We start from the raw sequence: 23,826 nt of genomic DNA, 5'->3' as shown, positions 1-23,826 counted from the left end.
GGCTGGTTTTACTTCCAGATATAGGTAAATTAACTAGACAGCACAGTGTTTGAAAATAAAATCTCTTATGTTGAGAAATCTGTGTCAACAGTAGTCTTAAATAGCTGGATTTTGAGTGTTTTAAGCTAATGTGCAACTCAAGATGAGTTTTTTTTAAAACTCCAAATAATGCTGTCAAATTATTATCAAGCTGGTAAGGATACAGACTTTCCAACCCAAACTGAGTTATAGCCTTCTAAACACATTTAAGTCAAAGGGCTTGGGGGAGCGGGTTTGTTTAACTCTGTTCAGGACTGCACTGAGTATCTCTTAAAACAACCAGCGTAGTGTGTTGGGTTTAGATCAGGGTGACCTACTTGACCATAAACCTTGCTCAGTGACTTTGGTCCAGTCCTTTTCAGCCTAACCATCCTCAGTGGGTTGTCCTGGGGATGAAATGGTGGAGGGGAGAGTTGTGGCAATCATCGTTAAATGCCCTGCCACTCCTCCAAGATTCTGATCCAATCCTTGTGATTTCGACCTCATGCAAATCCAAGTAATTGTCAGCCAATCAGAGCCCATAGAACTCCATTGGATGGGGGGGGGGCTGAGCCAGCCACTGCTTAAGTGAGGTGGAAAAGAAACCTTCCCCCCCTTTGGGCAGGGATTTTGTGGCTCTGGAAAGGAGCGTTAGCTTAGCCAGGCTTTTATTTGGCTTTTAGTTAGCGTCTAGGTCAGGGGTGTCAAACTCATTTTGTTATGAGGGCTGGATCTGACATAAATGAGACCTTGTGGGGCCAGGCCATGTTGGGCTGGGCCATTTGTGTACCTATTTAAGATTAGATAGCAGATATATATATATTAAAAAAACTTAAAACATGCTTAAAACGTTAGCACATTGGTCTTAAAGACGCTTTCTTTGTATTTCTCCCATGGGATCCAGGGAACTGAGCAAAGGAAGCTCTGGCTCTTTCCTTCCTTCCCCAGGGGACGGGGAGGGGGGAGAGCCTCAACCAATAGAAGGAAGAGAGGCTTAGCTCAGAAGCTCTGCTGTGCAATTGAGAGAACCTGGCAAAGTGAGTTATTCCTCCCTTCTTCCTCCCCAAGGGAGGAGCCTCAGCCAATAGAGAAAATAGTGGTTTTGCTCTGTAGCTCCTGTGCAATTGAACAAGCCTTGCAAAGCAGGCTGTTATGCAGAAGAAAGCAAGATATAGGGAGAAGGAAGCAGATGACAGCCAGTTGCTTGGGAGCCTGTTAGCCATCCAGGGGCCTGATTCCGCCCCCGAACTGCATGTTTGACAGCTGTGAACCTGCTGAGATAAGTTTATCTAGAAAAAAAGAATCAAATCTTAAATCAGGGTTTATTTGATTTCCTTGAGAGCCAGTTTTACCTTATATAGTGACATCATCCACATGTAACCCTATTAAACGCTTTATTTTCTGTTAAATAAACCCTTGTTTATCCCCTCCTCAAAGTCTAGTCTTAGTGAAATACCTAGGAAAGTGATTTCTGTACAGACTTGGTCTGTCAGATTTCGACTATAAATCTTTTATTCAAAGATTGTGTGTCCCCCTTTGTATTTGATTGTGAGCAATTGGGTTCAAAGAGTCTATAGGAAAGGCCAGGATGGGAGGAGGAGCTGCTTCAGAGCCACCCACTCTCTTTCTCACCCCACAGTTACCGCAGATGTGTATCACTGGAGCTCCTTGGAGGAAGGGCGGCATAAAAATTAATAAATAGGGTAACAGTCTAGCTAGCTATCTGCCAGCAGAGAAAGTTTTATGCACAGAAACAGCAGGAAAAACTGGATGCCATATTAATACTAGTAGAATATCACAATTTTACTAAACATTATTCACCTTTCAATTTTGGAAGAAAAAAATACCAAATCCATTATTGAAGACAAACAGAAATAGGTATCAGGAAATTAGACTCTTATAAATGGAATATATTCTTTTAAACAGTGGTAAGAATAATTTGATTATGGAGTACAGCATCAATTTATTGTCAAAATATCAACATTAAAAAAAATTCTTTGAGTCTCAAATGTATAGGTTTGAATGATACCTCATGGTAATTAGGCTTTACAAATGGTTGTATACAAGAATATTTCTTGTACTAAAATAGATTATTTAGCATACATAATTTCTGCTGAGGCCAGGAGATTTTATTGCCATTCTTATGTTGTTTTATATTTAACCTTGAATGTATCTATCCGCCTGTTGTGACTTATATCCCGCCCGCCTGCCCCCGCAAGCAGACTCTGGGCGGCTCACAACAAAGAAGATACAGATAAAAATAATACATCATACAATATAAAATCCAATAGTTGAAACATGATGGCGGGTTGGAACAGGCAAGCTCCTAATATGTCCAATGTAAAAAAAAAAAAGGGTTACTGACATTTCATTTAAATGTTATGTCAAATGTATGCAATTTCCTAATTAAAAAGAGTGAAATAAAAACAGTAATCTAAAAAGGTTCTTACTGAATAACAGCATGAAGGGAAGCTCTTAATACACTTGAATGAATCTATTTTCATTATGGTTTAGTGCAGAATTCTCACATCTAAACCAAGACTTGATCTAGAATTCTCAACTGTTTTCTAATCCATTATCAGCTGCCACAGCATACCATCTAGGCCATGCACACAGACTACGAGATGTATTCCATCTTCTGAGCTTTCCTCCTCTTCTGTGCTGAAATAAGGTACTGAAGATGCCAAGCCGAGAACATCACTATACATAAATCCAGGGAGCTTAAGCTGCTTCATCTCCTCTTTAGCCTGGAGGAATCTGAAACAAACAGGCTTTATTGCATTGAAATCTATAAACAGTATATATGAAGACAAGGAGCAAAACAGATCTCTCCCTCTTTAACTTTCAATTCAGTTCAACTATATTTATCAACCAAAACAATCACAAAAAACAGTATCTCAGAACAGAAAGTTGAAAGTATACATGCATGCACCTGGAAACATATTGTGCAGTGGAGAAATACTGACAATGGGAATTAACATTTGTGTGTGGTTTATATGAAGCTACTAATGTTGGTATGTGGTTTATATGAAGCTGAAATAGGTGCTTAGGTCTTCCTAAAAGCAATTGACAATGAAGATGAGAGCCTTCTTTCCTGCCATTTTCCCTTCTACCATTTTACCTTTCCTTCCTTTTTTTTATTCTCTATTATTTTTCTTTCCTTCCTCCAGAAACAGTTCTGATGTGCGTGTCTGCAAATTGTTTTAAGGGGTAAAGCCAGAGTGGTGCAGTGGTTAGAATATCAGACAAGGATCTGGGAGATCCAGGTTCAAATCTCACTTTGACATGGAAACTTGCTGGTTAATTTTGGGCCAGTCACACTCTCTCAACCTAACCTACCTTCACAGGGTTGTTGTGAGGACAAAATGGAGGAGAAGAGAATGACGTAAGCCACTTTGGGTCCCATAGGGAGAAAAGCACAGTATAAATGATAGAAATAAATAGAATTATGCAGTATGGTAAAATGAATGCTGCTCAGTGGATTACTTATTTAAGAGCAGAACACAACACAGACGTAAGAACATGTGTGGCTATCATATACTCTGTAAAACTGGCAGAACAATTTCCATTGTGCCATGCATAAAAACCAGTTACAATTCCCAATATAAGATTATCTAACCATCTTCGGTACATGAGCAGCTGTGGGTTCCATTCTTATTCTAACCGTTTTCCTGCCCTTTAAGCTCCATTTTAAATTCATCCCCCCTCCACTCCTCTTCACCAGCAGACCACAGTCATGCTCTTTATTCTAAGCTATCAAAACTTAAAATACTGTAATGAGTAAATACCCTGGAATTGCAAAGCTTAGTAAAATGACTAAAACAGCAACAAGCAAAAAAGTTCTATGTAAATCTATGAAACTCAGATACAGCAGAAAAAAACACTAAGCTGATTCGTTGCTGTACTTGTACCTGGTTCCTGAAACAGAGAATCCTGTTCAATAAATGGCTCCTGGTTACCCATGATGTATGAATGCATGTATCCAGGATAACGGAGTTAGTTCCTCCCCTCTCCCCTGCCACACACAACCTGGGGTTCTAAATCAAGGCTTAATCCATGTTTAGAATCCCAGTTTTTGGAAAGAAAATTAACCCTGATTAACCTGTTTACATGCACTGGTACATCATGTGTCCCTGGGAGTAACCAGAAGTCTCTGTCTGAACAAGAAATGGTAGGAGGTATGAGGGGTCAACCAGACACATGCAGGAGCATGGAAACAAGCCACATTCATGCACATGCCAGTTTAAAGTGATGTTTGAATACAGCTCCAGTTTACTTGTCCTCAAACCATGGCTTTAAAAACAACTGCTTTAAATCATATCACTTACGCTAGCTGCTGAGTTTTAGGGAAGCACTCATACCAGGATGCGGATGAAATTGTGCTTGAGGACATACTGCAAGGTTGCTTCAGAACTCCACTAGTTTTGTCCTTTGAAGACCACAATGTGCTACATGGATATCCTCTCAATGAAGAGGGAAACGCCAAGCTACCTGAAGTACAAAGTGGAGCCATATTGTTCCCACACCTAAGAAGTTCACTATTCATTGTTTCAGTTCTTAAACCTCTCTCATTTGTTAGCCCAAGAGTCTCTTCTTCTAACTCATCATTTGTAGCTCCATCTAAATTACTCTCATCTGCTTCCTCATAATAGCCATTTTCAACCATGTCTTGATCTTGTTCATCATCATCATCATCTTCTGATGTAATTGTTTCCCTTTGGGAGCCAAGATTAGTACTACTGTCTGTAGAATACACACAGGACAGATCAGCAGAAATTCGATTGCCAAAGTAATTTTCTATAAGTCCTTGCTTCAACATGTCAGTAGTTCCCTCTGATGACAAGCTGCTCATACCTATGAGGTTTTCATTTTTTCCAGCTGTCAAATCATCAGTCATTTGCTTTAGCTCTGCAGGTTCACCAAGACTTCCTTCACTTGGTCTCATTATAACACTTTCAGCACAACTAGATACGGAACCTGAAACAACACAGGACTCCCCTGGATAAACAACACTTGAAGGTATTTCACTTGTTTTCCCTACAGTACGGGAATCTTCACAAATGGTGCCAATACTTGATTGTGGGTTGTAAGTGTTCACATCTATAGATGAATCTTCATCTGAAACTAGATGTAAAGGACTTTTTACATTTGATGGTGATGAAGTTGGAAGTGTAGTTTCACTGTCTAATTGCCCAGAAAACAAGCCACACTCTGGCAAAACATCTGGTTCTTTAGTGTCATCACATCTTGACAAATCAATTGCTCCCAGGTCCAATATAGTTTTGCTGTCACTTAACTGGCACTCAGGTACAACAGTTATTTTTGAGTTTTCATCAGGGGAAAGATCATCATCAGAAGGCAGAGAATTTATTGATGTCAAGGAGGACTGTATTTCACTAACAGCACTTGTACTCTCTGTACAGTGACTCTCTACTGGGTTTTTGATATTGCAATCTGGTTTCAGCAAAAACTGGGGAAATATTCTCTCACTGTTGCATCCACTTTGCCCTTGAGGAGTTTCAAAAGACACATCTGTACCTGGGTGCATTGCAAAAGAACTTGGCTCACTTTCCACACCAGAATCTGAAAATCTAGATGATGCATAGGTCACGCTCACATCAGGCAGCTTTAGTACATCTCCAGTTACAACTGCACTATGAGTTTCTTTCATGGAAAGACTGGACTGGTTGCTTTTGACCCTTGCCAACGCATCCTCAGTATACTGTAAGTCTGTTCCTTGCACAATTTCCTTTTCAAGCAGTGGATCCTCTTCTGATTTTGATCTTTTTTCATAGTCTGAACTTTCAAAGGTGAGTTCCTGTAAATTTTCTCTGTAGGGTAGACTTTGCAGACCTTCTATCTGTGATCCAATACGAACGAACACTTTTTCACCCCCATGCAGACTTTTACAGTAAGGTTTTACCTCTATTTTTCTAACTCCTGTTGAGCAATCTTCCACAGTACTTCTGGATGCCAAGGTGCTGTCTCCAGGAGTATCCCCAGTGCCTGTTTGGGGGATGTCAAATTTACCAGAAATGATTGAATTTGCAAGCTGAGAAATGACTGAGGTACACTGGCTTTCTTCATGCCTATCCACTTTAGCAGAGCTTTGTTCACTTCTAGATGGCAAGTATTTTTGATTCATTTGAGTCACGAAGGTCTTTGTGTCACAAATATTTCCACTAACTGTGGAGTCCAAGCCTTCCTTCTGGCTACATGAAGGAATGCCTTCAAAGCATTTAGAGGTGTCCTCTGGTGTTGCGCCTTTCAAACATTTGTAGCCCACCAAGACTACAGAGTCTTTAGAGTTCTGTTTTACTATTTTTTTTGGATTTTCAGGTTTCATGGTTTTCATCAACTTGGTAACCTTAGTTTTGGATTTGCTTACGTCTTCGCATTTTCCTTTCGCAGACTTTGTGAACTGCTTTTCACTTTCTGACTGCCAAACATGGGAGGCAACTGAAGGTTTGATTTTCAGCTCTGGGCTAGAAATGCTAGCCATAAAACTTTCTTCAGAATCTAGTTTGTCAGGCTTCTTGGGGTCAGATTTCTGATGCCTCTGAGCTGTCAGCCATGGCACATCCATCTCTTTTATTTAAAGTAAAGAGAAGAAAAAAAAGTTTTACAATAGCGTAATATAGTTGATTAATACCAGTAACTTCTACTACACTTCTTTATGAATCACAAATTAAAGAATCATGAACTTCAATATCTCGAAACTACCCATCTCCAATGAAAAAAATAAAGGAAATGAATGTGTGATTTTATTATAATTAATTAGCATTTAGATGGGCTGAGTTCCAAAAGAGAAGCTTCCATATAGAGTAGACTGTTGGGAGGCATTCCCTCAGATTATGCTTTTGTATATCCCCTGAAGTTTTCAATACAGCACAAAGAGTTGCAGTGAGGAAAGAAAATCAAGAAAGCCTCAATGTGCATTTTTTTAGTGTTCCACCATGGTTTACTTTCATGTCTCTTTAATCTTTGTCTTGAAATACCCATATATGAATCTTACAAGATAAAAAGTCTAAGTTTTATTGGCTGGATTAAATCAACAATTTTGCTAGTGAAAAAATGAAGGAAGGGTTTCTATTAGCCACCAGTTATGCTGGAGTTCATGGGGTCTGCATATACAAAAGCCAGATGGGAATGAGGCTATAGCAAGAAGGGGAATTGTGTGAGATTGAGTGGAAAACCTGGCTGGATCAGGATCCATCCTTTTATCTTCTTATCTTACTATTCTTCTAACTCAAAAATCTTGAGCAGATCAAAATCCAACCCTATTATAGGCGATTACTATAACTAAATGCTTAGCAACTACTAAGACAGTTTTCCATTTCTCATCTACAAGGAAAAAAATGGACAATTTTTGAAATAAATTCACATAACCTGTTAAGACGGAGGACAACTTTAGCTCAAAACAGACCACATATATGTTTTAAGGCAAGGTGTCAAACTCATTTGTTATGAGGGCTGGATCTGACATAAATGAGACCTTGTCGGGCCAGGCCATGTGTGTCACAAAATGTAATGCCAGGTAGGGGAGGTATAAACTTTATAAAGGATGCAGACAAACACAACTAAAAATTTAAAATAAAATATGCTTAAAACATTAGCACTTGTTGGTCGTAAAGGTGCTTTCTTTGTATCTCTTCTGTGCAATCCAGGGAACTGGGCAAAGGAAGCTCTGGTTCTTTCCTACCTTCCTCAGGGGACTAGGAGGGGGAGGAGCCTCAGCTAATAGAAGGAAAAGAGCCTTGGCTCAGTAGCTCTGTTGTGCGAATGAGAGAGCCTGGCAAAGCAAGCTATCCATCCGCCTTTCCTTCCCAAGGGAGGAGCCTCAGCCAATGGAGGAAACAAGGCTTTTGCTCTGGGGCTCCTGTGTGATTGAGCAAGCCTAGCAAAGCAAGCTGTGATGCAAAGGAAGCAAGAGAGAGGGAGAAGGAAGCAGATGACAGCCAGTTGCTTGGGGCCTGATTTGGCCCCCGGGCCGCATGTTTGACACCCCTGTTCTAAGGCCTCAAGCTGCCCATACCACAAACGGTCTGAATACCGTATGTTTGCAAATTGGTCTTCCAGTATGGAAAATTTAACCAAGCAAGCATAAATGCTCTTCTATAATGAATCACTAGGTCTTTTAAGTAGCTCAGAAATCCATGGGAAATTTCCTTGATTTACCTTCAGTGACAGAATCTAAATAACGATCTTCAAAGATTATAGGCAAAGAGTTCAGATCTCCATCTAGTTCACTGCATTCAATAGGAAGAGGTGGGAGAGAACTACAGAAGGAGGTGCTTTTTATTGCAGTACACATCTGAAGGTGGCTCTGAGCACTGAAAGAAAAATAGTTGTCAAAACATGCATAAATTGCCATTCATAATATAACTACATTTTTATTTTACTTACATACAGAGATACTAGATAAAAGCCAAAATTCTACAATTTCAATGTGTTGGTAAAATTATGCAAATAATATAAAATACATCAAATTTCATATGACAAAATCTCTAACTGTATGAAATATAACTGCATCAAGTTTTATATGACCAATTCAACATCACAAGGTATGATAACAATTTTAAAACTGTGTCAGACATGAACTTTCTAATTGAAATAAAAAACAAATTAATATATAGAGCAGGCCTTGATACAAAAAACAAACAAAAAAACAAAAAACCCACCCTTAGGAGCCAGCCTTCAAGGCTTTGTATTTCAATGACACTCCTTTGTAGCTATTGCTGCCACAAAAACCAATTTTCATAGTTTCTCATACCTTTATTACAGCTGTGACACAAGTGTTGTACCATACAAACACTGAGGAAAGCTTGATTGCTATAATCACAACAAAAAGCTGGCATCTAGCCTTTAACTTCTCCCCAATTTCTCATATTTCCATTACTGTTTTTTTTTTAAAGCTCCATTTAATTGAACATTGGAGCCAGTACAGAACGCAACAGTTAAGAAACAAATTAATCTACCACTACTGAATGGTGTAAAACTCAGTGGCTTAGAAGCCACATGTGGTTCTTTGACAGGTTACTTGTGGCTCTCCCCCAATATGGCATCCTTCCCAAGCTCCATGAAAGCAAGCAAGATCATTGCCAATTGGGCTTGTAACTAGCAGGTGTAGCTAGAAGAAGTGGAGGATGGATAAACCATGAATCTCCATGAGCTGTGGGCCTTGTTCAAGGAATGGAAGTAAAGGGCCAGTCCTCCTTTCTCTGCAGCCTCTTTGCTCTCATCTTCGCACTTGGGCAACTCCTGGAGAAGAGCAAGCTGACTGCAGAGAAAACCAGCACAGCAGCCACCAAAGAAAAGAGCAAGCTGACCTCAGTGGAGTGCTAGTGCTTTCTCTTTGCTTTCTCCCCAGCCACATGGTCCATCTTTGGGCACTGTGGTAATCTTTCACCTGGTCTGCTGAGCAGAGAGTGAGAAGGTAGAAAGGGAATCCTCACCCTTCACTCCTGATACACAAGGGCCGGCTAAGGTTCCACAGTAGTGGGGGACAGACAACTCCACTTGTGCAAAGTTAGTTATGCATATTATTAATAGCTAATATCTTGTATTATTATATATAATACAGTAGATTAGGCAGCTCAGGTCCCCTCAGGACCTAGCTACAGTGACCCATGCAATGGTCACTTCAAGGCTAGATTAGTATAACTCACTCTACACAGGCTTGCTCTTGGGGCTGATCTGGAAACTCCAGCTGGTGCAAAATATGGTGGTGCACCCACTGCAGCATTGCCTGTGCGGGCATGCATTTGGCCAGCGCAACATCATTTGCACTGGCTACCTATTGAGCACTGAATTAGCTTCAAGGTTTAAAGGTTTTGTTTCTGACCTTTAAAGTCTTGTGTGGCCTGGGACCAACATATCTCCCCATATCCTCCAAAGGGCTTTAGTAAACCTAGGCCAAGAGACATCTGCCTAGCCACAATGAGGGCCAGGGCCTTCTCTCCCTGGCCCCAAGCTGGTGGAACAAGCTGCTGTTGGAGATCAGGGTCCTGCCAGATCGGTTGCCAATTTGCAGAGCTGTTCCACCAGGCTTTCAAATGAGGCAGCAGGGATCCAAAGTAAATTAAAATGGCTTCCCTTGCTGAAGTACTCCGTCCCTTGACAGCCCACTTAAAGTTTGCTGATATCTTTCTGATTCTTGGTTCCAGATGGAAATAGCATTAATGCCAATTAATTTGTTACCTGCTCTGCCATCAGGTAGTTTTAACTGTTTTATTGCTATGTTTTATTGATTTTAATTGTCTAATTTTGTTGTAATCCACCTTGAGCCCATTTGTGGGGTAGGATGGAACACAAATCTGCTAATATAAATAAACAAAATATGCATTTGGGGTGGAATAAAAGGCATAAAGTAGTTATGTGGTTCTTTTGTTGTTTGTAACTGAGAATAAAGCACTCCATGAGCTATGGAGTGAGTACCACTGGTGTAAAGTTCACTTTATGTGGAAACAATGACAAAAATTTCATACAAATTTATTTTTATTTACTAAAATGAACCACTCCATAAACAATAAACAAGTTTTGTGCCTAGATAAGTCCATAGAACCAGCATGGCACAGACCAACAGATTTTAATCTGGAGAACTGGGTTCAATTCCCCACTCCTCTACATGCAGCCAGCTGGGTGTCCTTGGGTCAGCCACAGCTCTTTCAGAGCTCTATCAGTCCCGCAAATAAGCCTAGTTTGCCGCCTAGTGGTGAATAATGTTAAAAGAGCTGGAACATCAGGAAGCCAGACAATCTTATGATCTCCAGGTTATACTATGCACAGTGACATATGACAATTATTAAGAATATAAAACTATTTTTGAAAATACTAATCCTGCCCACTCAAAGCCCCTAGCCCCAGCACACACAACTCTCAGTGCCTTTGTAAAGACTGTCTTTAGCTTTTTAAATTAGCTTATCACTGTAGCAGTCATTCAGTGGCATGTCTGAAGGCACCTAATTTATGCAACTAAGCAGTCTGTCTGACCAGTAACTAGAAGGAAGGCCATCTGGCAACCCACATCTATGAAGAAAGGGATGAGATATAAACATTATTCATACAATCAATACAACTATGGATATTGTCCTCATTGTGTAAGGCAAAAATCAAGTCAAAGCTCACATTGTCAGTGTAAGGCAGACCTCTCTACAGGTATGCATATATCCACCCGAGAAGACCAAAATAATATTTCCAACCTCCTCTACATAAGTATGCTGGTTGCCTTAGGAAACAGATTACCATCCCTTCTGTGCAATACTTTACATGGTGTACAGCATTTCTTGTGTGGACTGCTGGCACTACAATATCATCTATTTGTAAAGAGTGCTAAGAGCTTCCCAGCCTCTCCCCTACAGGGATTTTAAATGATGTGGCAGTCTCATGCAGACCCATTCCTTTCATGAGCAAAGGACAAATGTAAGCATTGCTAGGTGAGTTGTATTTTGTTGTGCTTTAGTTACCCACAGAGAGGCTTAAATAGCTATTTGCTTGCTTTGGCATTGCTATGACAATGCTTGAGAATTACTGGCATAGTGTAGAATGTGCCTATATGGTATAGCTGGGGTACTGGGCCAGGAAGCCTTGGTTCCCCCATATGAACCATGAATCTCATTAAGAAATAAACAGAACAAAGTTTGAGTCCAGTGACACCTTTAAGATTTCAGCAACAGACTAGAACAGGAGATTGCTGAGTAACAAGTTATTACAACACTCAGAACAAAGGAACCCCAGTACTTAACAGAGATATTGATTTCTTATCTCACTATAACATGCTAACATAATTCTCACATCTGTTTTGTAAATTCTTTTTATGCTGTATGCTAATTTGCTCCTATTCACAGGTTTCAACAATTGTCTTCATCTAGCACTAGCTATAGTTATTGCTCAGTTACTTATGCATTTTGACTCTAATTAGCCCTCCTTGGCAACACTGTCTACCTATATATAATGGTTGTTGACTTCTGTTTCAATGTATCTGAAGAAGTGTGCATGCACACAGAAGCTTATGCCCAGAATAAAACTTTGTTGCTTCGGACCAACATAGCTACTCACCTGAATCTAAGAAATAACCTATCTCACATCACAGGGTTAGGGGAAAAAATGGGATCACCCTCATCCATCTTTGTCACCCTGAACAATTTGCAGCAAGGATAAGATAACTGTGAGGGATAAATGAGGCTTTAATATTTTAAATATAGTAGAAATCATTGCAGGTGCACAGGTACAGATAATGTTGCACACTGATTTTTTGTTAACTTTGCCATGATACTACAAAGATTAATGAACCCTGTCTCAATATGCTCAACAATTTAAAATGGAAAATGCACTTACTGCAGTTCTTGATATGCAAGAGCAGCTTGCCTTGGGTGCTCAAGACAAAAAAATGCTTCAGAAAATCTGCGCACCTAAAACATTTCAAGATCATAAAGCACAAGGTTAAAACCTAAGGAGGATTTTTTGTTCTATATAATGTCACATAATGTATGTACGACATAACATCTCAGTAATGGTGCATGTTCCATAGACATTCAGAACAATGCTGTTTTGGGACATGGTAATTGTCCTATAGAAAATTACAGTTCTCCCCCTTCCTCTATACAGCTAGCTTCAACTGAGAGTTCATCATATTTAAACATATTGCTCTCTGTATTACAGCCTATGTTTAAAAAAAGGATTAATGAAAAATACCATTGGTTTGTATCTCTGTCCTCCACAAAGTCTGAAGCCCTTCTACAGCTTTAAAGAGACTTCCTCCAACTTTGGTGGTTCTTCCACTGTGAGAAGAGCTACTTAAGTTAGAAGCAGTCTTCAGGTTTTTGCTTGGTGGAGTAGTAGAATACAGACCACTTTGCTGGGGCTATCAGGCTCATCCCTGTCCTCACATAATTTATTCACATCTCTGTGCAAAACTTTCCCAAGTTTTGTACTTTTATCTCTTTTATTGGATGCAAGAGCGTTGAACATTAATTTTGGTAAAGCTAAATACACAGTTTAACATGCAACAATCTAGTTTACCCATTACCTTGTTAGCACACCGTAAGGCAAACTCCCTCCCTCCTATTGTATCATAGTGATTTAGATTAACTGGACAAAGCTTCTAGCTGGTGCACAGAAACATTAATTGCTATGGTCTATTGTCAGATGTGCCACTGACGTTTGCTCCAGGGATGTCAAAAGGCTTAACCTAAAGATAACTAAAGCTTACGTGAGTAGCTCAGGTAACAGCCAGACCAGAAATCTAGCCCATGCATGGCTTAATCTACTATTCTCAGTTCTAAAGTTTACCAAGCCTTTTAAGCTCAACATGAACTATATATATAAAATTAATAAAATGTGTGGAATTTAGCTTACACATAACCCTTACATGTAATATCTAAACTTCGGCTTTGTGAATGAAGAATACCTAGCATTAAGAGCTAAATCTACTAAGCTTTAGAACGTAACTTTATTGCACTGCTACCTGAATGATACATATCTGTTCTTGCATGCTGCAATGTGACAGGATGAATACATACACGCATTGTATGATGTTGTTGTGCTAGCAGTGCAGTAATTTCCTCTTGCAAAGTAACAACTTCAAGAAATTGCCCCCATAAAGCCATCACAAGTGAACAAAGCTGTGCAAGATTCATGTTTATATGTTCTGGCAGTTCATCAGGATTTTCCATTTTCTGTAACAAAAAGTGGGGAAAGCATTACAAGCTGGATACAAATGTGTTCTGTGAGCAGAATGGCACTTTCAGTATAACTCTTTATAGATGTAGAATTTCTTGTACTCTAAGAATATCAAAATACTCAGCTGTTCAAATACAAGTGTCTTGAAAAAATACATCTAGACATCCATAACAGTTATCTTTTTTCAAGTTGCCATTATTGATAATTCAAACTGGTAATTAATTTTAATATTACACTGCCAAGCACTACTCATTTTATTTTCAATTACTTCCTCAAGAATCTGGCATGGAATTTGAGTTTTTCACTGCTGCTATACACTGCTGCTAAGTCTGGCTATCCACCATGATTTCTTTCCTGGATGATCACAGCCAATCTAGTTTAGATGCAACTGGGAATATTTGCATAAATGTATATTTTCTTCTTGCTTATGCTGAATTCATTTGCCAGTTTGTTGTCCTTAAAATAACTCTCTTTGGAGTGATCCTTCAGATTTCATCAGATCTTGGAAGCAAAGCAGGAGTGGCCCTGGTTAGTATTTGGATGGAAGATCACCAAGGAAGTCAAGGGGTGTGACACAGGGGCAGACAATGGTAAGCTACCTCTGAATGTTTCTTGCCTTGAAAACCCTATGGGGTCACCATAAATTGGCTGTTCAAGGAAGGGTTAGGGAGGGAGGAGGGGATTTATTTATTTGGGTCAAGTTTGTTGAGATGTTTCTCTTATTGCAGATGGTAAACTGTCACTTGCAGGGTTTGCTGCCACTTAGAATGTTACATTGTAACTGGCAAACTGTCATTTCTTGTGCTGCCATGTATGCTATGGTCTGTTGGAGAATGCCTTCTACTAAGCTTGCTGTTCTTCTGGCGCGTGAATGCTCCACACTTTTAACTGATTTATTTCTCGCTTATTTTATTCTCACGTATTTTGGGTTGCATGTTCTGGAATGGGTGTCTGTTATAAATAGCTTAGCAGATCGAGAAAATAAAAGTGTGAAGGGCTTTATCTTGCTGATCTATCTTTGGTCTGTGGGTGGCTGGTCAAGTAGCATGTTTGGCTGTGACTTGATGGACGACCCCCCCCCCCCTCTGTAAACAAAGTGGAACATAGAAACAAAGCAGCAATTTTAGATCTATATATATTATAAGGAAAAAGAGATACCTTTATTTCTTCACAGAGTTCTGACAGACGTGCTTCTACATCTATGTTCTCTGAAAAAAGTTTATAGATGGTGTATATAAAGTATTTCTAAACTCTAAAATAAATTTTATAAATATAGAGCAACATGTGATTCCATCAATCCAATTTCATTTACTATTAACATTAACTATAAGAATTTCAGTCTATAGACCTTAGGACCTAATCATCTCATGCTTAGTGTCAAACATTCCGCAGGAATAAGGAAAAGGTTAACTGGGAATCAGGATTCCAAATACGTAAATGAAGGCAGAATTCCAAATAAATGAAGCCATACAATGATTTCAGCTCAACAGCAGATTTGCTCTCTGTACCCTGACTGCAACAAGGCTGGTGTTCTGACTAGGTAAGCTGCAGAATAATCAGGGCCAACTCATGGATTAGGCCCTGGGAGGGCCTGCCGATTTAAACCCTCCCACTCACCGCCTCCTTGATGAGCGGAATAGGTGAGCATGGCGGTGCAGCTCCTGCACCTCAGAGCGTGAGTGCCACTCAGCCGCTGTCACTTAGCCTGGCCACTGTCGCTTCTGGAAGGCTGAGTGATGGCAGTCAGGCGGCATGCTCTGAGGTCCAGGAGCTGCACCACTGCCGTGGCACTCAGCTTTGCTGGGGGTGAAGGTTGGGGTGGAAGGATGGGGTGGGGGGTGGGCCCTCATCTCAAGCTCCAGATGCCCTGAAGCCAGCCCTGAGGACAATCATACCAATTCCTCACTAGCAGTCGCTCCACCGCCAGGCTTCTTGCTTTCCTTGAAGCGAGTAACTGATTCCCCACTAGTTGCTATGCAGCCGCATTTTGACTTGGGGCTCCCTCGAATTTCCCTCGCAGCTTCTGGATCTCCAAAAAACAAGACCCAGTTGCTACAGGGGAAATTAGAGGGAGATATGAGTCCAAATGTGGTCATGCAGTGACTAGTGGGGAATCCGTTGCTTGCTCTGAGGAAAGCAGAAGCCTGGCGGCAAAGCAACTGCTAGTGAGGAATTGGTATAAGTCTCTTCCCTTTGAAATAGAAAGAAGCTTCTGATCTCCAGCAACCAAAGGACAACAGTTTTTGCATAACAGAATCCTGACAGTGTTACTTGCAACTTCATACAAAGAACAAAGTCTTGCTTTTAGTTATACCCTGAACAAGTGGTCATTTTTTGAGGATTGATTCAAGAGGGCAATACTGTACAAAAACTTCAGAAAGGTTTGAATCTGAAAGTGGAAGATGACCATGCTTAGAGAGATGTTTACTCAACTCCTTGAGTAGAGAAACTGACACTTGCCCTCTTGGGAGGGACCAAATTCAGGAATGAAAATGCTTTTAGGAGTGTCTGAGACATTAAGGACAACAAAGGAGTACATGTCATAACAGCAAATTCTAGGGACCAGCTACTTATGCCTACAAAGATATGGATGGGGATCAAAAGGGAACTTGAGAGACCTTGTGCTAACATGACTAGACTAGCAGGTTCCCAATTCAGATGCAACTCATGTAGATTCTCAATACTAGGAAGCATCATCCAAGAGTCTACATTTAAAAATCCAGTGTAAAAATTTGGAGGAGGTGTAAGTAGTCAGCTTAAGAAAAGACTGAGTAGTTGTAACCACACTAAAATTTAGGTTTTCATATGACAAAAATGTTCCTAATTGTAAAAACATCACAGCAATAACAGAATATCCATGGACATGGACAAAATGAATTTCCAATTTTTCCCTCAACACAATCTAAACTCAATCACATGTGAAAAATGTTTTCTGCTGATTTTAGAATGTACTCCCCCTCACCCAAGCTTTGGAGAGTAGTTTTAATTAGCTTTCAAGGACAAACCCTGATGAAGCATTCTCATGTTTCTTTTTGTTTTAATATCACTGATTTGTCCTTAAAAACAAAACAAAACAGCCGACTAGCCAAAAATAAAACTTTTCTTACATAGTATACATATTTCTGTATAAAGGGCAGCATAATCCTTAATTCAGTATCTGAACACCCATAAACGTATACCGAAGTCCTTTTTGACAATTTGAGCACTCTGATTCACTTTACTTTTTTTTTGTGTTTAGAAATAAAATCCAAATATATATGGACATTTTTAGTTAAAATTAATTTGGATATGTGTAGAAAGACAACCATTTATCTTCAGAAATCATTTGGAAGGTTGCAAAAAATGTAATGGATTGGCAACATTCAGGATTGAAAAATACAGAAAAGCTAAAGCAAAAATTAAAATAGAAAGCATGCAGTGCAACTCCAACAACATTTTCCGCAATGCATTGCTATCATTAAAAAAAACAAACTTGATTTGTAATTTTAGTAGCAAAATTCATCATCACATATTATTGTCAAATTGTTCAGTACTGGAAATTCTCACATTACAGGAATCTGAAAGGAGATTCCAATGTGGATAGAATAAACGTAGGGTGCAGAAAATTTTAAAATAAAGATAGTCAGTTATTCTGGCAGGATCCAAAGCTCATCTAAGGGCCTGAGTACACCCAAAAAAAATATACTTTTCCTCTGAACAACTCATTGTCAGCATATCAAAATTGTTTTGAAACTACTTTGGATCTTAAATGTAGTTTGCTATACTGTGGAGAGAGGAGGTCTACTATTTGAGAAAGTCATTTCCAAAGCCCCTTTGGGCTCTCATGGTATAGTTCTTTGAATATGAGCCTCTAGTTCTTCTCTGCTATATCCACAAAGTACCCTGTGAATTAGCACATGAACTGTATCATCTGAACACACAATTGTAAAAGCTATAAGTTTAATTGATGTAGTGGAACCAGCAGAGAAGAGAGCTCTAGGTAATGGGCATCTAAAGGTTACATCAATAAGTCCACTGGATATAAGACTCGAGGCCAAACAAGTTTTTAACTACTGTTAAAATCATGGCCTCTAGACATTTTAATACAAAGTTCTGTAGTGCTGCTTTTAAAAAAAAGTGACACTGGGAAATATGAAGTTGATGGGCAGTAGATTCATGAAGGAAATATTTCTCTGCATAACAAGTAACTAAAATGTGCAATTTGCTGCCAGAGGACAGAGTGATGGCCAAAATCATAGACAGCTCTAAAAGGGGATTAGGCAAATTAATGGAAGGTAAGTCTATCAGTGGCTGCTAGCCATGGCTAGCAGGGGTTTGTGCTTGGTATGTAGTGAGCCGAAAAAGTACCCAAAAAATATCAGTATTTTTCAGGTATTTATTCAGCCAAATCAGACGTTCTAATCTGATTCGACCATCGATCTAGCTGAACCTGAATAAAAGCCGATATTATTCAGCTTTTATTCAGGCTCAGCTTTACTTGCTGAACTGGTGCAAGTTCAGGTGAACTTGCGCCACTTCTGAATTCCTTGCACACAGTTTGGCTTTGCTGGCCACTTCCATATAGAAAATCACATGGACTTATGTCTTCTCAACATGTATGCCTTTCTCTCCCTCCTTCTTTACTAAACTATAATAATCTACCAGAATGATGCTGGGGCTAAAGCTACAGTAAGATGGTACACACTTGTTAAAAGCCAAGCACCCTCTTATAATTTTTATTATGTTATTTTGACATTGTTAGCTCTTTGCGAGAAGGTGCCAGCCAATATGTGAGTCAAAATATTTTAAATCTGCAGGGTGATAAAACAGCATGTGCCTGATTTAACAAAGAATAGCTATCTTCCTCCAACTTCAAATCCATACTGTAAAAAGCAAGAATAATGTATTTCTAGGCAGTACAGTTTAGGAGGATGGATGTAAGCATATTCACATATGTTTTCTGTCACACACAAAGCCATACAAATTAGGTTACATAGGAAAATGGTCAGTGGACAGGATGTACATTTTTACCTGTATCTCAAAATGCAGCGGGCAACTGATTTTACACCAAAGTAACAAAACTAATTCCTCAAAGAATTATGCATTTTTCATGTTATAGAAGACTTCCATCATAATACATGTAATATATTATCTACAGCATTCACATAAAGTGAGCATTTTTGAATTTGTGTTTAAGTAATCTTAAAATTAAAAAGAACTATAGGCACAATCCATGCTGACATGAGTGCAACTACATGCAGAGGTACTGACATGGCTTAATTGAGCACTCCTCCCAATCCTGCCTTTGTACACGCATGAGTGGATGGAATGGGTGGGCTCAGATGCTCTTTTTTCCTCCAGCCAAAGGTGGGGCCCATACCTAGTTCTCAACTCAATTAAGTTCCTGACTACATTTTAGAATTGCAGATGAAAGGCTGCATATGATAATGAAAACCAGCCTTCATCCTGGCAAAGCATGCTAAAATAGGAAAGGGAGAAGAGCTTCAGGGGCCGTATGCCAACCTTCCACATATGGAAGGAGTGACCATGCCTTGAAATGGAGGCATAATCATAGTCAGGCTTATTGAGCCACTGGAACTCATAAGAAAAACATGTTTCTTTGTGTCTTTTTTAAAAATTAATTTCTTTGAAATGAAACAGCTGCCTCTCAAAATATCTAAGCAGGTTTAATGTCTGCTCAGAAAGATAATGGTAACAAAAGAGTTCTCATCAAGTTACCTAAAAAAATGGGGAGAGGCAGGAAGATGCACTCCAAAGGAATCTAAAAAAAACCTAAAGCAAGATGTTGGCTTGAATCCAGTAAAGGATCATACAAGGTCCATGGAAAGATCCCAGATCTTCTTGGCTCTCCCCTCTCCTAAACATTTGATTGTGGGACCAAACGCAGTAGTAGCCATGCAGGATGAAAGATTTTAGCGAGGAAAGGGATGAAACTGTTTCTTTTTTCCTCTTCCCTCAACAGAGCTTGGCTCACACAAGATGAAGAAAGGAGCAGTTTCATACCTTTCCCTCATCCTCAATGCAGCCTCCACCCTTGTGGCTATTACTCCAAATGGATCCCAGATGGGGGCAGACTGGCCATTATAGCCATTAGGCAAAGTCCTTATGGGTCCAGGGGTAGAAGGGCAGTGCCCAGATGAGCAGCATGCAGCCCAAGAAGTGCCCAGTCCCCACAAATAAGTTACAGCCCAGGAAAGGCAACACTCTAACTCTGTAAGTTGTGCACAGTTGGCACTTCATCTGGGGGAGCCACACACAGCAAGTGGATGGAAGCACTCCCATCAGAATCACGCAAGCCACAGTGGCTCCCTATTTCTCCCTTCTGCTGTTAGTGAGGCAGAGTGTGCTGGGGGGCTCTTCCAGAGCCATTTTTTTCCCCTCCCAGTATGCCACTGATATTGTGTCCAGGGGAATAAACTTCCACAGGATTAGAAATGGCTGTTAGTAGAAAGGGAGAATCAAGAAGATTTACTGACAGAGATCATGAGACCCAGTCCACTGAATATCAGCTTTTAGAATTTAAATTTATGGTAATGTTGTACCCATCAATGGAAGCTATAGTACTTTGCAAACAGTTCTGGGTTTACAATACACAAGTAAAAATATCAATGAAATGAGTTCATTTCATCAGCACTGTAGGGCTTGATAAGTGTTACACAAAGTCTGAATTAGCATCTTCCTTGAGCTCTTATATAAGGGCTGGATGGCACGTTAAGTTTTTCGTCCCTGTTTTAACATGGAATAAAATGGTACTCTTTACAAACAATAAAAATTATTATCTTTTGTTATAACAAAACCTAATGGGTTATAGAGATAACCCACTTTTAAAAAAAAAAACATACCTAGATAGGCGTCTCCCTGGATTCGTAGGTTTTTTCTTCTGAGAAGGCGTTCATAAAGGACCTGCATGCGGGCCTTGGCTAGTTATAAGGATTGTACACATGACTAGTTACTACACTCCTTTTTTCCAATCTGTGTTTTAATTATTATTAGTAGCCTTAAAATTAGTAAGAAAGTTTAATCACTCACCTAGCAATTAGTTGAGAAAAATTAAAGAAAAGAGTTTAGTAAAGTTCTAGATAAAGAGTTATTGATGATGTACATTATGTCTATTACTGGAAGGCCATCTCTTGTTTAAGGGTTTTCTTTATTAAATCAACATTGCCCAAATACCATTTCTGGTACTTAAACATAAATATATATATATGAATATACTTTAACAAAATTGAGTTTTGCTTTTAAAAAGCTAATTTTGAAATTAAAAATGTACATCACAGAAATAAGTGAATGGAAAGCAAGAGGGAAAACAAACAATACAAAGTAAAGGAATAGCAATGATTTTCTGAAATTTAAACAGGATTTAGGTTTTTTTTCTGAATCCCATTTGAATCTCAACATTTTGAAAACTCTTATCAAAAGAAAATTTTAGGAAGCTTTAAACAAGTTACACATCGTATTACCAAGGTATGAATAAATCAGAAGTCAACTTATCAGTGGCTGCAACCATGTATACAGTGGCATGTAAGTAGGCCCCAACAGTATTAATTGGGTTTACCTGCATGCAGTATTGACTAAATCGTGGTCAGCATTTTTAGAAACAGATTTAAGCTATGACTAATATCAGGAACCAAGAAATGAAATGCTTCCACTGTAAGTACAGGCCACCATAGAATATCCAATAACTTAATTTTTAAATATTCACAAGTAGAATAGACACTGTCAGCAATAGGATTGCAATACATTGAAACAGATTTGTTTTTGTTTTTTTTAAAAAAAGAGAACACTAGATTTTTTTTCTGCTTCAAAGTTTGTTATGAGGGGCTAATTTTAGATTAAATTAATCTGAGTAATTTTCATGTGACACTAGTGAAAATAAATTTGAAATCTAACACTACATAGACAAATACTGAGAATTTATAGGAAAAAGATTATTAAATTCATAAGTTTAGACTGGTACATTCCCAATTGCATGAGTGACCCACAGTACAATCCTACTGGAGTCAATGGGTTTAGAAAGACATAACTGTATATGATTGAACTGTTAAATAGTAATAACTGCACAATTTCAGTGGCTACAGTGAAAGTCAGGGCTTGGTCAGAGGCACAAGAAACAAATGTAAAAGTAAAACTACACAGGCATTCTTGATACCTCAGTCCAGGGCTTTTTTTTTTTTGTAGCAGGAACTCCTTTGTATATTAGGCCACACGCCACTGATGCAGCCAATCCTCCAAGAGCTTGTTAATCTGGGTATTTAACAAAAGAATTGCCCTCAAGTGTTTCATGGCTGCAATCCAAAGGAGCAGTCTAAATGTACATGAAAGTACACCTACAGCTTGGGCTTTCTTCCCAGTTTTATGGAATAAAACCTAGAAGACCCAGTGTCAAGTCCCCATGACCATATAAGCTTGCTGGGTGATCTCTGGCCAGTTACACACACTCAGCCTAACCTACCTCACGAGGTTGTCGTCAGAATAAAATGGAGGAGAGAAGAACCATGTAAGCTGCTCTGAATTCCCATTGGGGAAAAAGGCAGGAGTATTAATGAACTAAGGAGGCAAGCTGCATTTAAGGCAGAACAGTCTGGTTTGATGGCTATAAGAGCAGCTACAGCAAAAATGTTCAAGAAAGCTCCAACACTTTGTGCAGCTCCTTAGGAAATCCTTTTGGATTTCTACCAACATCTTTAAATGCTGTGTGAAATTCATATTGTTTATTTACCCCTAATACTGTTAAAGGATACTGCTAATTAACAATGGTAGATATAATCACACTGTAATCTTATTTGTCATTTTGAGCTTATGAAGATTTTTAAGCCCTATTCCATATAAGGTTTTTTTAAAAAACATATTTAATTACTTTAATAAATCCTGCATGTTATACTAATGTTTAATCTATCAGGGACAACTGATATGGATTGTAAACATAATTCCCCCTCTCCAATATGATGGGACCATGGATGCACAAATAATGCAACAGGGTTCTAATAATGATGACTGAGCTTTTGATTATCATAATTATAGCTAAAAATATTCAAACATTCAATACTTGTGTATTATAAAACTTCAATTATTTTGAAGCATAGAGCCAGGAATATGTCAGAGAGAGCTGCTTGGGGTCCCATAGAGGGAGACAAGCAAGATACAATATCTTAAATAAATAAATGCTGTATATATTCAACATACAGACAACAATCTGAGAGCCAGTTTGGTGTAGTGGTTAAGTGTGTGGACTCTTATCTGGGAGAACCGGGTTTGATTCCCCATTCCTCCACTTGTGCCTCCTGGAATGGCCTTGGGTCAGCCATAGTTCTCATAGGAGTTGTCCTTGAAAGGACAGCTGCTGTAAGAGCTCTCTCAGCCCCACCTACCTCACAGAGTGTCTGCTGTGTGGGGGGAAGGAGATTGTGACTGCTCTGAGACTCTGAGATTCAGAGTATAGGGCAGGATATAAATCCAATATCGTCAATCTAGAGCAGTCAAGCATAAGGTATCTCAGGCATACCTGGAACTCCTGTCTTGTTTATGATTCAGTCTTTCATACTGAATTGTAATCTAATTTTTAATCTCTGAATCTGAAAAGCTACTTGATGCTCACATTGCGGAAGAGATACACTAAAAGGTACTCTTCACGGTTTACCTCTCATCTTCTAAAAACCCATTTGTTAAATGACAGTTATCCAAATCTTTATACTAAGAAACTATTTTTTTTAAAGCTGGCTTCAGAAACCTTGTCTAGTAGATTTACTGTCCATTCCAAAGACAAACAGAATACTTGTTTGTGCTGGAATACTGGGCCTTGAATCCCCAAATCTGAATGTTCCTTATTAACCAATATGTTGGATTGCATCTTGTCTCCACTCTAACCCCAACTAAAGATGCCAACCTAGTATTAGAAAATGAAGCCCTGTCAGCTTTTAAATATGTATAGAATATTAAGCCTGGAAACTATTTTTGCCTTGTAGGTCTTAAATTTAAGATTCACCCTGATGGTTTAATCCAGTATCAATAACACAAAGTGCTTCATTAGTAAGCACTGCTACAATTCTTTATATGCACTACGTTCAGGTATAATCCTGCTGTTCAATAAAGATATGTTAATAGTTTATTCCGGGAAAGAAGCATACATGC

General features: G+C 39.1%; 1 protein-coding gene across 4 annotated transcripts in view; it reads right to left on the bottom strand.

Annotated features, from left to right (window-relative positions):
- Nucleotides 1–23,826, bottom strand: part of FAM135A (family with sequence similarity 135 member A) — a 91,995-nt gene that overhangs the window by 14,954 nt on the left and 53,215 nt on the right. For 3 of the 4 annotated variants that reach the window (XM_060235519.1, XM_060235527.1, XM_060235535.1), the window contains exons 10-16: nucleotides 20,541–20,618; nucleotides 14,857–14,906; nucleotides 13,539–13,694; nucleotides 12,355–12,428; nucleotides 8,197–8,351; nucleotides 4,347–6,606; nucleotides 2,615–2,775 (exon numbers count right to left, since the gene is read on the bottom strand). In XM_060235519.1, the coding sequence (XP_060091502.1) occupies nucleotides 2,615–2,775; nucleotides 4,347–6,606; nucleotides 8,197–8,351; nucleotides 12,355–12,428; nucleotides 13,539–13,694; nucleotides 14,857–14,906; nucleotides 20,541–20,618 (2,934 nt within the window). The remainder of the gene's footprint in view (nucleotides 1–2,614; nucleotides 2,776–4,346; nucleotides 6,607–8,196; nucleotides 8,352–12,354; nucleotides 12,429–13,538; nucleotides 13,695–14,856; nucleotides 14,907–20,540; nucleotides 20,619–23,826) is intronic. The other variant, XM_060235545.1, reaches the window with a different exon arrangement.

Source organism: Heteronotia binoei, chromosome 1, assembly GCF_032191835.1.
Source record: "Heteronotia binoei isolate CCM8104 ecotype False Entrance Well chromosome 1, APGP_CSIRO_Hbin_v1, whole genome shotgun sequence".
Classification (NCBI taxonomy): Eukaryota; Metazoa; Chordata; class Lepidosauria; order Squamata; family Gekkonidae; genus Heteronotia; species Heteronotia binoei.
This window is presented reverse-complemented; position numbering and strand designations above follow the sequence as displayed.